General features: G+C 45.1%; 1 protein-coding gene across 3 annotated transcripts in view; it reads right to left on the bottom strand.

Moving 5' to 3' along the window:
* EVL (Enah/Vasp-like) overlaps positions 1–16,602 on the bottom strand; it is a 158,532-nt gene extending 141,930 nt beyond the window's left edge. For all 3 annotated transcript variants that reach the window (XM_054828582.1, XM_054828587.1, XM_054828589.1), the window contains exon 1: positions 16,356–16,602. In XM_054828582.1, coding sequence (XP_054684557.1) covers positions 16,356–16,360 — 5 coding nt within the window. In that variant the 5' untranslated portion in view covers positions 16,361–16,602. The remainder of the gene's footprint in view (positions 1–16,355) is intronic.
* Positions 16,603–16,852: the final 250 nt, after the last annotated feature.

The following is a 16,852-nucleotide window of genomic DNA, read 5'->3' as shown; positions in this document are numbered from 1 at the left end:
TACACTACCGTGAATCAAGCTCAGTGGTACACCTATTGCCTCCCTGCCTGTGCTGACCTGGTCCTTTTCATCACTCAGGCTAGACTAGCAGGCAAGTCACGCAGAACACATCCAGTCTGTCTCACAACCGGATCGCAACCTTGGGAAAAGCAATGAGATAGATACACTTTTGTCCACCCCAAAACTGCACAAAGAAGGTGTACAGGACCAGGAGAGGACAGAAGGGGAAACCAGGAGTGGGTTTGGCAATCAGAGTGGCCTTGGCTTCAGATCCACCGACTGTTTTTTGCACACCAATCCCCAGAGTGAACTGCAGCAAACGAGATCTGTTTCCTCCCAGCAGTGCTCACTGCTGAAACGTTGCATAGTCTCGCTGCTGTCCTGCCTGGCATTGCTTGGGGTTCAAACCAGTTGCCTAAACCGGGGTGTCCAAGTGCACGTACAGTGTCTGGTCTCCCACAGGTCATGGCCATCAGCCACGTATCCATCACTTGGGTACTCTGGAGCACTTGAAATGGAACTGGGCACCAATTCAGTTTAGACAACTGACTCGTATCTTCAAGTATTAAATATTTATTCATGAGCCAAATCCTACTTCCCTCATCTTTGAAGGCAAAGCATGATCTGTCCTCTAACATGAGATACATTTGTCTTTCCAAGTATGAATGACTTACTGAAGGAAATGGTCAGGTCATCATAGATAAACATCCCAGTCAAATCCTGGCTTGGATAATTTCTAATGAATGAAGCCACTGAGCAGTCAGTGCATCCCACTGACCTTGAAAGGGAAGACAGAAGTAGCAAGGCTCTGCAAATGAATTCCCAGACTCATAAAATGAGAGATCATCACAAAACCTCAAATACTATCCAAAGCTTATTCGCCTTGCTCACAAAATTCTTATTAAGCTTCCAGCCACAGACAGCCGTCATGATTCTTCCACATTTTGAACTCACATTTCTACCTCAGAGCACTGCAAATCAGCCTAACCTGACGCCTGCTCTTTCCAGCCTCACATTCCTAGTTGCATTCCTCCTATCTGCTGCAAACAGCTCCAGCTCTCCTAAGTTACAAGTATCTTGCTTTCCCGTCCACTGCCATGGGCACTACCGCTCTTTCCTCTGCCGCCTGAGGCTGCTATTAGATGAGGACAATATTAAGTGACATTAGTATTATCAGACAGTGTTGGTGCCTGGGAAATACAAGCAATGCTGGACCCTTGGGCTGTTTCTGCTCCAGACTCACCACCCCCTCCACCTGCCCCTTCTCCAAAGACATGCCAGCGCTAGATGAATATTTCCTTTGGCACTGTAGTGGTGTCGGGCTGGGGACAGAGATCAGCCTTTACAGCTGCCTCCCCACCTTCTCAGAAACAGGAAGCCACTGGGCAGAGCAGAGAAGAGCTGAAATGTATGTTGGGTCAGTACGAGCACAGGAATGGCAAGAACAGGTCAAAGGAAAACCAGTGAGGACAGGTGAAGGACAGGATCCCATATCCCGGGGAGGAGGATATTTTGTACCCTTTTGGGGTGTAAAATCTGAAGGATAGGTACTAGTCCCACAACCAGACTGTGTTAACCTCACACTCTGTCCCTTGACTTCTCAACCTCTCCAAAAAACTACTATTATTTAACAGTTTTGTTGATGCTCATGGGCATCCTTTCTGGTATCAGCATCATGACAGATCCATATGGCATTGCTCGTCGTTGTGCCCCAGGTCTCCAACATCAGTGTGGCCTGGAGGTGCTCTTCTCTCCACACTTCACTAAGTTGTGCGGCTTAAGTCTCTGCAATATTTTTATATCCATTGGTTTATCATATGGACAAGGGATTCAGCAACAGCCACAGTGATTTTTAGCTTATAATCACACAACTTTCTTCTCTAATCTCTCTTTCTCTTTCAGCTACCTCTTCTGAAACCATTTCAAAATGCTGCTGTGATAATCTTCTCTCTCCTCTTTCATTCTTGCCATAAAACTCCAAGTCTAAAATGCTTCTGTCTCTGACGCGTTCCCTTCAGTTTATTTATCTCTATCATACAGGCTCTTTTATCCCACCACAGCTCCCAAGGCATCAGGAACAGAAACGAAACATTCCCAAGGAGTGTAAGGAACAAAATGGTGATGGCAGACTGGGTTATTCCTAAACAATCCCACACTTACATAAACAGAAGGTAGCACTCAACAAACGAGTAGTGGAAAAAAAAATATAGAGAAGTAATTGTAATAAAAACATATTTGTATCTGCTCAGGAATACTGAAATACCAGGAATTTTGCATTTTACCTTTGAAAACCTGCTTTCTTTACATACTTTGGACCAGACTGAGATCTAAAGGGGTCTTTGGCCTCTTTTGACCAACATAGTAGGTTCTCCTCCAACAAAGATTCCTGGGGAGGGGAAAAAAGGCATGCAACACTTGTAAGTTATCACTGCACAAACACAGGAGATTCCTCGCTGAAGAACCGTATAAAGGAAACTGTCACAGAGCCAAAATATTCTCGTGTGACAGCCAAGCTTCTTGCAACTTCCCAAATAAGGCCATGACTTTAAAGAGCATGTCTTTTCAAAGCCTCATTGATTTTCATCGCCTCATGAAGAAGCACATTGTTTATGTGTCTGGGTGTGCTGATATTAAAACAGGATGAGATGGGCACAGCTCAGCGGTTTCAAAGCCTGGTTTCCAGACAGAATCAACCAAATAAGCCCAGGAAGCTTCTAGAGGCTGACAGCAGCGCGTTGGTCACTGTTTTGAGTCATTACTTGTGCAAGCTGAAACTAGAAGGTGTGAAGATGCTAACAGGGACAGCCAGCATTTCCTAGTGCTCTGGAGATAGATTCCAAGGGAATTTTGAAGCACAGTGTTATATTCCTTCCAGCCTCCCAAAGTCCAGAGACTTTTGCATCAAAGTTAGGGTTCATGTTAAAGTTCAGGCCAGGTTTCAGGTCATTTCTCCATTTTCCAAATACCAGTTTACTCACCTTCAGAGAAACAAACAAACAAACAAAAAAGCTATGGAATTAGATCAACTTTGCTACCTCTAGTTCATATTTATTATCCATTCTTCTCCTGAAGCCTCTCCAATTGTTTCAACCTGCCCAATTGTTGAAAATGATCAGGTGCTTCAGTTCTGCTACTTATTTTACACTCGAAGCACAGCACTATGAAATTGGAATTTTTTTCCACAAAACTTTGAAAACAAAGCAAGTCCTTAAAAAACACCCTACACAAAAACTTGTAGGTCTCAGACATTCCAGTTATCCTATCTTTGCAATTATAATGTGTCCATTCCTTTAATAATCATACAGCAAAAAAATATACTCACAGAACTTTAAAGCCACAGGCAGAAAAGAAGAAAAGCAGTAAGAAAGTGGGTCAGTAGAGCTTGTGTATATTGAAAGCACAAGCTATTTAGGTGATGGCTATTCAGAAGGTACATGCTGTAGTACTACAAAGGCACAAAGGAGAGAAAAAGCCAAAGGAAAACAGTACAAGGCAGAGCCAACTAATACATGACAGTCGTACCTAAACACCGAGCAAATCAAACCTGGTGGTATCTGGCTTTAAGCAACTCCAGTAAGACTCATGACTTCTTCTAGCCCATGTGCTACGTAACCCAATGGAGAGTGAACTTCCAGCGTATGAATAGTGCCGGAAACAGGGTGTCTCTTGCACAAAGGGTTGACCTGAGGTGAAACAAATCCCCACCCTCTCCACCTTGACCATACATTTACACTCCTGCCTTTATCTTGTGGAGCACCATGCAGCCACAAACCAGGTCAAAAACTGGCTAATCCAACAGAAAACTGATGAATTTTCTTTGGCTCGATTAACAAATTAACAAGACACCCTACAAGAAAATGCTCAGGAGGTCCCACACAAGGAGAGTGGTGGGAAGGTCCTTCTAGAGCCAGGGGGAATCAATACACAATTACATCAGTTTAGGCATAACTAATAAACTGACCTGTAGGGTTTATCTACATGAGAAAACTCTAGAAAGGTAATCTGAATTAATATTTCGGTAATGAATCAAACCACATTAGATCCCAGCAGACACACTCATTATTAATTAAATCAACCCTATTTCATATTTAGTATAATTTACTTTGATGTGAATTAAGCTTAATCAAATTAAGGTCACTTGAACGCTGAAGCAGAGAATATATACAATGGTTTAATTTAGTTTACCTAATTTACATTTACATTTTAGGTGATTTGGATTAATTTTGCTTCACATCCTCATGCAGACAGCTTTAGAATAGAGAGAGACAGCAGAGAACAGAAGAGATGCTGGAGAAATCCCCCCAAAATCAACAGTTTTAAGTTGTCAATAAATTAATTCCCCAGAAAAGGGGTACTAGAAGCTGTGTATCCTGCCGAGGACACATTGGCAGGGCTGCTGCATGCTCACTCTCCATGAAGGCTCTCCCCTGTCTCTCCATCTTTGCTGAAGTTTCTCTGGAGCCCAGAGGCTGCAGAGTGAGAACCAGACCCTGCAAATCTTCACCTCTCCATCACCCTGCATTTGCAATATCTGAACAGATGTTAATGGGCCGTGAGAAATGCATGTTCTGAAGGAAATTGAGACAATCCTCAAGGAAACTGCGGCATTTGATGTGGGTATTTTTTAAATAGCAGGTCACTAAAATATTTGATGTATTTTGTACTATTAGGAAAACACAGCAGTTATCAAAGTTGTTTTTAATAAAATAACAAAAAATCATAAAAGCCCGCTTCTTTAGGTAGATGTGTTAAAAATCACTTGTCATGTTTATTCACAGTTTAAGGTCTTATTCTAATTTTGCTCACCCTGTCCAACACTTAAAAAGGCACCACTGAGTCTTCTAGCAAACTCCCTTCACATTCCTCTTACGTGACTATGCTTTTTACCATTAAAGAGATTTTTCTGTATCACAGATGTGTAGACAAATGCACTCTGTCGTATTTAGGGCACTAGTCATCTAATATTTTCTGCGATGCAGGTACCATCTGTGAAGCTGAACTGCAGTTCAGGCCTATCATATTGACATGGGTGTTGGGGAATCAGAGATGGAAATTGATATTAGATTATAATCCCACTGCATTCAAATAGAAGATGAGGACTTTAGCAAGGTCAGGCTTAACTGTAGCCCGTAATACCCAAGCATACCTCTAAAATGTTTGCTCAGGGAACCTTTAGCTGCGGTGGTTGTTTTGCACTGTCCACTCAGAATTATCATTTTTTAAGGGTCACAAAAGGTGTCCAAACCTCTGAAGCAAAAGGATGCTGAACAGACCCTGATGGCAATAACAGATGACAGCTGGCATCAGGGTGCAACTAAGTCTGCAGTGACAGACTTTGACCAAAGTGACAAAGAGATCAAAGACTGGAGACAACTGTAAAGAATGAGGGCACAGAAAGCATTCCTGAGTAAGGAAGAAGGACTATTGTTTTAGCAATTTAGCATGGAAATCCTTAGCAAACCACTGGGCTAATCAGACCGTGCAGTGAATTAAATTTCAGCTCCTGGAAGCATGAAGTCACCACCAAGAGGAGGTTTGGACATGGAGCATTATTTCTGCTGGGGCTGCCCCAATGTGCCCTGGCCTCACCAGGGCCTTCCCTCCCTCTCCCCGCAGTGTGATGCTGGCAGACGTCTACACAGCTCCATGGTGAACCGGTTCAGGGGACGGAGCCAGCTGAAAACGCCGCTGCTCTGCTTTCAGACTGGCAGCACTGACTACAGCAGACCCGCACCAGTACCGATGCCAGAGCCCCCGCCACGGTGACAGCCGTGACAGCTAAATGCACGATGTGAGGCATTCAGCCCGCATACCTCTGAACAAGCTTCTTAGCTTAAGACATGTCCTCATGGTATTTATTGCTCTTACAAACTCGTTTCCATCTCCCCTAGTTTGCTGCCCGGCTCAGTCTCCCCTCCGCTATTTCTGTAACGCTCTCATACTTAATATGATGAAATTTTAAAATAGTATGCTGGCTCAGGTTTTTTGAGATCCTGCAAAGGATTGCAGTCATGCAGTTCTGGCACTGTTTTTGTTTAGCAAGACAGGACAGAAGAGACAAGCAAGCCCTCACAGCTCATCCTTGGGCAACTTCTTCTGGACCACAAACCGAGGGACCATTCCTTGGGATCAACACGACAGGCCCAGTGGGACCCCCACTACACACACACACACACACTCACACTCACTCACTCACTCACTCACTCCAGTTATGCTAAATGCTCTGCTCATCTTTCCTTTCATTCCTCATTTCTATTTTTGCTCATGAACTCCCCAGAGGGAAGGACCAGCCTCACCAGGATGGCTCCACCAGCCCCAGCCCTCCCCAGAGCTTCTCACCTCCTTGTACCATCCGCCTGCCTCCCCCTCCCCACCCCCGCTCGCCCCCAAGGGCAGGAGCTGTTTGACTTACTGCCAAGTTTTCAGTTAATAATTGTTCATTTGGTGGGTGGGGGTGGTATTTAAATAAGAGATGCTCATGTTCCTATTTGTGTATGTTAAAAGTGAGGACTCCCATACACAGGACAGGAACAGGGTAGATTTTGGCTCGTTTCCTAAAAGCTACAAAATTTCCCCCACTGAGCTTTGCCCTCAAATGAAGAATCATAGAATCACAGAATCACAGAATCATAGAATGGTTTGGGTTGGAAGGGACCTTAAAGTCCATCTAGTTCCAACCCCCCTGCTGCGGGCAGGGATACCCTCCACCAGACCACGTTGCCTTCGCTGCTACATCAGACCCCGATCCTGTCAATATCACACACGTACTTAGATTTATTACGGTCAGTGGTCTTATCACAACGGTCATAAAGTTCACAAACATCAAGGATGCTGTTCCCAGTAATAAGGTCAAGAATGTGTACAAGTCTTTTCAAGATTAGGACCTTAATGCCGTAGCATCAGCCGGCTCTCCTCCTGCCTCCAGCATTAGATGTGGGCAGCTGAAATCTCCAAGGATGGAGGTGGACGGCCGCCTCCAGGCTGACTTGCAGGTAGAGCAAGGCACTGCTCTGGACTGCTCCTGGGTGTGTGACAAGCTACACGGCCCCGGGGATCACCACTCACCACGGCAATCTTGGTGGTAGTTGTCTGTGATTCATACGCTGTGAACGAGCGTTTGACACTTTACGCCAATTAAAACAAATAAACACAGAGCCCAGAGTCGGCAGGTCAGGCTCTGGGGAGGATCCATCACAACGCCGGGCTACTGGTGGAGGTGTAAGACGGTGTTGTGAGTTATGGATCACTTTGGTAGCAGCTGACAAAGCAGCACTTGGGTGAACTCCTTTAATGGAAAACACTGCACATGCCGAAGCAAAATGAAGGGACGTACCTCCTCGTTCCACATACTCACAGATGGTTCTTACTACCAGACAAGCAAAACAACAAATGGGCAGATATAGGACATTTTATTAAGCATACAGGTAAAATGAGTATATAAGACGATGTTCTCTCTGACTAGTCAAAGAAATTAATTGCTTGAAAATAGCAAGGCAATGATGACTCAAATCCCTACTTCTCAATGTAACAGCTGTGGGATCAAAAATTGACTTAGATTCAACTAGGTGATGTATTTAGTTATTTAATAGAAAGATTAGCATGCAAATGTATTGCAGCACTCAACACTAATTCATGACAAAGTCAGAATATTAAAGTTACCTCATTCTGTCAAAATATGCTAGTCCAGTATTTCTCTCATTTTAAATCACAAATCCTTTTGAAAAAGGAATTCACAGATTATCTCAAATCCCAGTACTGTTTGGCAGGTGGGAAAGAGAGTGACAGACAAAACAGAGTCATTTAATAAAATGATGATTTCAGTATCAAAAACATTTTAACTGGGTAATAACAACAGTAAGGAGCTAATGGGCATGGGTACATATATACAAGCTGCATGAAAATATGTGCATATGTGGATGATTTTAACTTCCTTGTTTCTGATTTTTAAAGGTTTTTGTAGGCATTTTTGAACTCTCTTTTGATGTTCTCTGGACCACAGGCCTATTCAGTGCTGAAGACATATTCCTAACTCATCCAGCACACATGTAACAGACTTATTTCCAATTACGGCTTTCTCACTTGAATTTACTTATTTAAGCTAACCTTTTATCATGAGCATTCAAGAGTCCTGGCTGTGTTTAGCTGTTCCTGCTGCATGCAAACACACACCCATGGAACATCACTGCAGCCAACCTCCTGATCTGCATACAGCGACGGAAAAAGAAGGATACAGCATGCAATTAAAGGGATTACAGTAACCACAGCCCTACTTCTTGCTAATACCATTTCAGTGTATTTTCTAGATCCCCTTGTTACTGAGGGAGTGGCTTACAGACAAGGGATGAAGGAAGGAAGCAACGCCCATGCTGACTAAGAAGCAGCAGCGAATGATGGGAAAGGGAAAAGAAGAAAGAGGAGGAAAGCATGAATGGACAGCAAGACACAAGGAACTTTACTGTAATGCTTAGCACTTAGTATAAATATGCTTGTCATCCTCAGAAATGCTTTTATAACAGGAGACTCCATTCTAGCAAAGCAATGACTTCAATAGGACCAAACTTAAGCATATCCTTAAATCCTCTGCTAGGCTGAGGCCTAGCTGCTTAATCATCCTTATTCCCTCTCAGGTAAGTATTGTCATCCTCTGGCAGATAAAGAAATGAAGCCAAAAAGGTTAAGAGATGTAGCAGCCACAGACCAGCCAAGGAAGCACAGCACGTCTGCACTGTGGACATCACCACAACAAGGACGGGGCCTGAACAGCCTCGCTGCAAAGCCAGACCTGAACTAGGTCCTCCCCACTGGAGCATCTACCCATGCTGCACCCATGGCATGCTACAATTCACAGTACTACTTTAAGCCAAGTTGCTCTACATAGCTTTTGGGGTTTGCTCTCCCCCCCCCCAGTAAACCACAGAAAAACATGTCTATCCATCCTGGCACCTATGTGAAGCTGAAGAAAGAGAGAAGAAAACTATGAGATCTCAAGTTGCAGGAATGACACCTACTGCCTGAGAAATGAACTGCTCACCTAAACGAGATCTGCTCTCAACAGCGAGGGTCTTCCAGAGAATAAACCAGCACATGGACATGAGCCAGCAATGTGCACTTGCAGCCCAGAAAGCCAACCATATCCTGGCTGCATCAAAAGAAGCATGACCAGCAGGTCAAGGGAGGTGATTCTCCTCCGCTACTCTGCTCTCATGAGACCCCACCTGCAGTACTGCATCCAGCTCTGGGGTCTCCAGTACAAGAAAGACATGGACCTGTTGAAGCAGGTCCAGAGGAGGGCCATGAAGATGATCAGAGGGCTGGAGCACCTCTTCTATGAAGAAAAGCTGAGGGAGTTGCCTGGAGAATAAAAGGTTCCAGGGAGACCTTCAGTACTTAAAGGGGCCTTTTAAGAAAGATGGAGACTTTTTTACTAGGACCTGTAGTGACAGGACAAGGGGCAACAGTTTTAAACTGAAAAGGGATAGGTTTAGATTAGACATAAAGAAGAAATTCTTTACAATGAGGCACTGGAACAGGTTGCCCAGAGAAGCTGTGGATGTCCCATCCCTGGAAGTGTTCAAGGCCAGGTTGGATGGGGCTTTGGGCAACCTGATCTAGTGAAAGATGTCCCTGCCCATTGCAGGGGTGTTGGACTAGGTGATCTTTAAAGGTCCCTTCTGGCCCAAACTGTTCTGTGACTCTGTGATTCTATGGAACAGGCCCAGCCTCACTGCTGACTATAAGGGTGATCACACAAAAGCCCACAGGAAATTCAGGCAGGGAGTGAGGTTTAGCAATGTGAAGAAAGGTGTTGAATTCCTGGTCAACAGTATATATACACTCAGGGGGAAAAAACACCTCCATCATGAAGTCAAGTGAAAAATACCTTTTTTTTTGGGCGGGGAACACGGTTGATAGTTAGAAAATGCTCATCCATGCTACCAGCTAGGCTACACAGTTTGTAGCGCAAGCACTGGGGAGCCTGAGTTGGAGGGTCTGTGGTGGATAAGAGGAAGAGCAGGAGTAGCATCTCAGTAAAAGCCATTATTAATTATTTTAATTTTAATCTGTAGTAATAGTGTTCCCTGGAGAAACAGTTTCATGAGCATTTCTGGTGGTGCCAGGCAGCACTGCCTCAACCTTTCAGCCTCCTGCTTGATCCTACCCTACTTTCCTACACCCTTTTTGTATGGAAAGTATGAATTTTCTTTTCTTCCATCTTTGTATGTAAAGACTTCATGATCTGGTTCACCCTACCAAATCACAAATGGCTAACTTGGCACAGATGAGGGGAGCAAGAAGAACTCAGAAGAAACGTATAAACTAACACTGAACTTGAAACAAATGTAGGCATTCAAGCCTTACATCAAGAAGGATAATCAAAAGTTTCTGGCCCTCACATGTCTCTCCCACTCCAGGACTGTGAAATATCTAGTGAAATGTAATGCTTCACTAATTGTTGTTATGTTACAGAATGGCACTTTGGATAATCAGAAATGTGAAGGAGGTTTCCAGGCTCAAATTTTTGCTAAGGATTTGCCCAGTCTGTCTCCTCTGATTAACAGAAATAGATATTCTTAACGCTTTTATAACTCTTAAGTCAAGAATAGTTTTGGAAAGACTGTCAATACCATTCTGAGTGTTTGCCTCAATGCAAAAATGCAAAGTCTCATGGGAAGAAACATTCCACAGTGCTAAATACCCCAGAAATGAAAAAGAAAAAAAAAGTCCCAATTTAAACTGTTTTCAATTTCACATGGACACAACCCAGACCGAGATGCACTCTGAGTGTTATGGGATGACGTGCACGCACACACGTGAACATGGAGCCATCACCAGGACAACGTGCCAGGTGAACCATCAGGTTACTCCTCTTCCTACAGAACAGGCTAGAACATCTCTGCTAGCTCAGGTGCTGGGAAACAGCTTATCCGTACACTGCAAAGCTCCCCGTGGGCTAATCAGCCAGGAGCAAGGTAGATTAACCCAAGCAAGGCTGTGTGCTGCCATGACTTACGCCCCCAGGGCCTCACGGCAGCCTGGCTGGAGGTCTGGTGTCTTCTCCCTGGGCTGCATTACGGCCGTACTCCTGCAGGGATGGGGGCTTTACTGGTGCATGGTTCAAATGCATCTTGGTGGAAGCTCTGAGCTGTAGCAGGGTGGCTTTCGGTCGCTTCCCCTCATTATGGTGCATTAGATCAAAAAGCAGATGAAATGGAAGTCTTGGATAGGTGACTACAGATGAAATCTGCCTAAGGGCGAACAACAGGGTGAGATGAAGAAACAGTGGCACAGCTACTCCACCTCTCCTCCATGCTCCTGAGAAACTGAACCTAGATACAAGGCTGAGAAAAAGAAAAAGGAGGGGCGGAGCACTATGGATCCCAAGTGTTCTGCAATGGCTGTGATGAAAACAGAAAATATATCCCAAAACTCCCCATCCTCTTGTAGGAGCAATACCAATGTACACTGGAGCAGTTTTCACCACTTATCTACTGCAATGAAGGACATATTACTGAAACAACAGGTTGTTTTTTTTTTTTTAAATGTAAATAGAAAGTGAACGAGATAATACTAAGATTCAGATTCAGCAAGGAAACCTGAAATATCTAAAGTGACCTTCTCAGATAAAGAACATCTATAGCTCGTTCAATTTATTTTAATTCTGTAATTATTAGGATTGAACATTGGTCAGGATTCATTTTATTTTGGTAGCAGCTTTAGAAATCTTTCCTAAAGAGGCTCAATACTTCTCCTCTTACACAGTGCCCAGAACTGAGAGAAACTATGACAGATAGCAAGAAAAAAAAAGGGAAGAAATCACAGAAGTGCTAACCTGCAAGATAAGGGAAATTATTTGAGCCTGAACGTGTTTGCACTTCTGAAAAGACTTTGATGATTTCTTACAAGAGACCATGAAATACTGCCCAAAGGAAGCACCTAGCCAAGTACATAGCAAGACTACGCAGACACCTTTAATCACAACACACCGCTAAAGGAGCTGCTCTGTATTAGGACGTCTGTTGTTTAACACAGTCTGAGTGGTCCAGGAAAGGACAGAAGTGAAACACCACACGAAACCACAATATTGAGTTAAACAGACCTGCACACCCTCACTTGAAAGATTAACTTCAGCCTCGATTATACCACTACAAAAAGAATACAAACCAGAATATTCCAAAAGAAGAGGGAATGCACAAAAAGATGTCCAGAGTTTACGCTTTATTTTAGAGAGTGGAAAACAAGTTTATTTTTTAAGTATGACAGAATAACAGTTAGTATAAAAGAGGTACAGCTGGCCTGCCTGCTCACATGTCCTGACAGCAAGGCTACGTTGATGGAAACCCAGGAGCGCTCAGTTCCTGATAAGCCACTGCCGTTGCCTTTGCATGGCCATAGCCAGCACGGTGCAACCTTCAGCGGAGGTCCAAATTTTGCTGACAAAGGAGTTTGTCTGCAGCTTGAGCTAAAGTACCCGTCTGAAGATCTAGGCGGAGCTAGCAAAAGCAATTTTCTGTCAGCAGCATAGTAGCCACACTTGGGATTTTGCTGACGAAACCGTGACAGCCAAAGGGCTGGGTGTTTTCTCATCAAGTGCCACTGGCAGAACTGCAGAGCACAGATTCGGCTCAAAAAGCTGCAAACCTAAACGTACCCAAAGGCATGATTGTAGAAAGTGGTGTGACAACTCCCAACCGTCCCCAGGAGCCCACAGCCATGCACGCCGCAACGCCAAGGCACGTAGCAGGAGTCAGAACATGGCAGGACAGAGTTTTCAAATTAAACAAAAATTAGCTAAGTTACAAGCATATTGCTCCAGCTCAGAAATCAATTACTAAGCGACAAGGTTAAAAGACACTTTATAGACAACTTGATTTTATTATCCATCTCAGGGGATGCTACTCCTTTCCCGCAGGAGACAGTACGCTGAGCTACACAGGCCATGAGTCCAGTGAGGTCAGTAACCCCAATTCTGACCACAGTATAAACACGGACAAAGTGTTCTCTCTACTTTGTAACAGATGCAAACAGAAAGAAACAGTAAAGAAAAAGTAGAAAATAACACTGCATACATACAGCTCCAGTTACCCACCAAGCAAACTAAAAGCATTGGCAAAACTCTTCTCTCATGAACTGCTTCATGAATAGAAAATGCAGAGGACGATGAAATGCTCAATACATTGTGTTTATTGGAAGAAATGTAAAGACTTTGCTTGTTTATGCCTGAAAACAAAAGGTTTAAGAAGAATGATGTATATACGCTTTCTGTTATTAAAACAAGCTTATACTATGAATATTGAGTTCTCTTTTTCTCGGGGTGTTGCTCCATGCCTTTAAATCAGGGCTAAATACAACAGCTTTTTAGGATTTCCAGTTGGCAGCTATAGAGAAATGTCAGAACAAAAAGGTTGACTTTAGCTAGAGAACTCTACAAACGTTAAGGTGCTAAGGGTTACCATTTTCCTCAGTAACTTCTGTACTGAACTCATTGTCTCGCATTTGATTAAAGCATATATTCCCACAAAAGAGGAGTTTTAATCTGAATAATCCCATTCAGAGGTTGTTTCCATCTCTGGGTATCCTCTGTATGTTCTGTTTAGAAAAACAAAGTGCTCAGAGCGGGAGGCTTTACCCACATCGCTGCCTTGGGACCGCAGCACAGAGACCCAGCTCACGCTCACCGCAGCCACCGCAAAGAGAGAGCCAGTGCAGATTTTTTCAGGGATGCACCCAAAATGCTATAGGTGGTTTTTATTTTTAATAACAGGGACCACCGGAACACAAGTGCCTTATAAACTACAGTTATGACTAAGAAATGCAAGGTTACACCTTTGTTGACAGAATGTAAAAATCTTATTTTCATCTATGGCAATATTCATAGACATTTTCCCAAATATGAGCTAATTCTGTTACTTCCAAGAATAAATTAATATCTGCTGTAGAATAACCTCAATATTTATTGTACTAAAGGAATATTTTTATATACTAAGAAGTAATAACACCTCTGCACTTTAGCATTTTCCACCCAGGAATCCTAATCCACTTTTGAGACAGAACATCTATTACAATCTGTTTTATTACTAAGACCTGTGGTACACCCACACTTTATACCTTTGAAGTGAAGACATAAATTATCAAAAAATGGAAACCATCACATAAATGCAATTGTGCAAAGTATAGCACTGTAATTTATTCACCACAAAAAGCAATATAAATAAAGTACACATGGCTAAGCAAATGTTTTAAGAAGGTTTTTATTAAATGATTGTATAGCCTGCCAGGGTCTTTTGGAATTATATAGCCTATATTTATTAAACAAGAATTGTTACTGGAAAAGGCTTTAGGTGATTTGCAGACAGATATGTACTGAAAAGTATAACCTATTCAGTAATAACTGTATAAGCAAGGAAAAAATCAGTAATGGAAACCTTTAAAAACAGGAATTCATTCAAAAAAAAAAAAAACCAAACCCAAACCAAACAAAACAAGCATGTATGTTAAAGTATAAAAGTGGTAATTATAAAAAAAGACTATTTTAAGTGTGACACACCTGCAGATGCCAGGCGTCGTATGGGGAAAACAGGAAGGGCAGCTGTACAAAGAAGCGCCCAGCAGCACACACAGCCCAACTTCGGGTGCCTGTGCCCTCACCAAGACAGGACACAGCCTGGCGTTAGGTGTCCAACCTAGAGAAGCACCACATCCCTCATCATCACAGGCGAGGACCTGGGGAAGTCCTGAAGCCCCTCCTGGAGTTAAGCGGTTTTTTCTTTCTAAAATGCCCTGTAGTTCACACCTCGTCTAAGAGTGCCCTAGCTCTGATGGTGGGGATTACTTTGGGTGCATTATGGTACCCTAATTCAGTCTGTCTTTGTGAGTCTCTCCCTTTCCTGCTACATCTTCCAACAAAAAGCACAACCACCAACTGCAGAAGTTCAAGTGAAGCTGGGTACCTCCAGTGGGAGAAATGCAAAATTGTTCCAGCCTTCCAACCAACCTGTAGTGCCTCCTCGGGGGTGAAAGATGTGCTTCTGAGTCAGAAAGTCAGTGTTCCTCCTTCGTGGGGGAAGAGCTCTGCTAACTGAACAGGAGGGAGCAAGGGAAAACTTTGCTGCTCTCCGTTGTGTTTGATTTCTGGAGGTCTCTGAGCAGCACTGTGATCAGATCAGGTGAGACTGATGGAGATACGCCTTTCGTGTGGAGACCAGAGGGGTCTAGGCCACCAGCCACACTGCAGGGTCGTCTGCTTTCAGCCCACCCCAAGAACGCAATTTTAAGCAAGTGAAGAAAATGAATGGTAAGATAAAAGACTAAATAAATTGATGCACCTCCAAGTCTTTGGCACACGTGATAGTGTCAAGAGTGAATGTAACTGTAAATGCAAGTGAAGGTTTTTAGACTTCCACTGTACTTCCTAGGAGCACTGCCAACCTTGCAATTCAGGGATCAGGCACCACAGAAAGGTATCTGGCTTCAAACTGCTATTTCCATTTTTAAGGTTTCCCAAAGCAGTTTTACCTTGCTAAAGATAGTAATTAAGTGGAAAGAATCACCAGTACTAGAAGATGAATCAGAGGCTGGGTTGCTCCGAGATACCGACAGCTCAGGTGAACTCTTGAATAAATGAGGAAAGAGACAGATTTGGGAGAGTATGAACCAAAACAAATAATGTCTTCTTTCCTTCCTTCCACCAGACACTTATCTGGCTGCAGGAAATCCGTGGGTTGGTTTTTTTGTGGGTTTTGTTTGTTTATTTGTTTTCATATTCACAATAGACAAACTGACCTCGGGATAACTACGAGTTGAAGCACTCGCTGCCTGACGAGAGAGAGACTCCGGGAGATCAGGCACGACCTATGCTGGATGCTCGGGAGAAATCAGATGTCCCCTCCTTTCAGGAACTCCTCTCACAACCCCGCACATTGTCCTTACCGCCCGGAGGGGACTTTGTCCCAGGCTCATCCCGCCGTCCCTCTGGGCTGTAAGGCACAGCAGCATTAAGCAGGATCGCCAGGATCCCTGGCTGTACATCGCAGCACTATTCTCAAAGCGCTTACAGCCTTTTGTAACCGCCGAGATAATCTGTCATATGGATTCAGGCACTGACAGTCAAACATGCCAAAAATGTCACCACCCACTCGTATTATCCATCCGGCGAAGGGCTAGGAAGCGCCGCATTGCTTAACCTCTCCTCCGCCTTCCACTCGCACAGGAAATCGCCGCCACCCCCCCCACGGCGTGACACCATCGCGGGGGGAACCGCAGACATCGCCCCCCCACACCCCCCCGCAGGCAGGCTCTGCGGGGCGCCCTGCCCGCGGCGCTCGGCGCTGCGCATCCCCCGGCCGCCCCGCACTCACCTCATCTTCCCGGCGGCGGCCGGAGCCGGGGGCGGCCGGCGGGGTGGGTGGGGGGCTCCGGCGGCAGCGCCGCCCCACTCGCAGCGCCGGGCCCCGCGACGCTAGCCGGGCAGCGCGGCGGCGGGCAGCCCCTCCGCCGGCCCGGCCATGTTGCCGGCTCCCGCCCGGCTGCGCTGCGTGTGTCTGTGTGTGTGGGCAGGACAAAGCGCCGCTGCCGCCCGCCCCGCTCCGCTCCCACGCGTGGCGGGGCCGCACCGCCCCCCCCCCTCCCCGCGCCGCCCCGCCCCGCGCAGCCTCCGCCGGGGGGATGGAAGGGGGAGCTGTCCCTGCCCTGCCCTGCCTGCCCTGCCTGCTCTGCCCGATCTCCCCCCGCGGGGGGGGAGCGCAGGTGAGGCGGGCGGGGGCGTGGGGAGCGGCCGCGCACCGTGCGCGGCACCGATCGGCGGCTCCGGGCTCCTCCGGGCTCCTCGGCCGGTGCCGGTGCCGGGGCAAGGGCC

Source organism: Grus americana, chromosome 5 (genome assembly GCF_028858705.1).
Source record: "Grus americana isolate bGruAme1 chromosome 5, bGruAme1.mat, whole genome shotgun sequence".
Classification (NCBI taxonomy): domain Eukaryota; kingdom Metazoa; phylum Chordata; class Aves; order Gruiformes; family Gruidae; genus Grus; species Grus americana.
The sequence above is the reverse complement of the archived record's forward strand: the minus strand, read 5'-3'. Positions and strand labels throughout refer to the sequence as shown.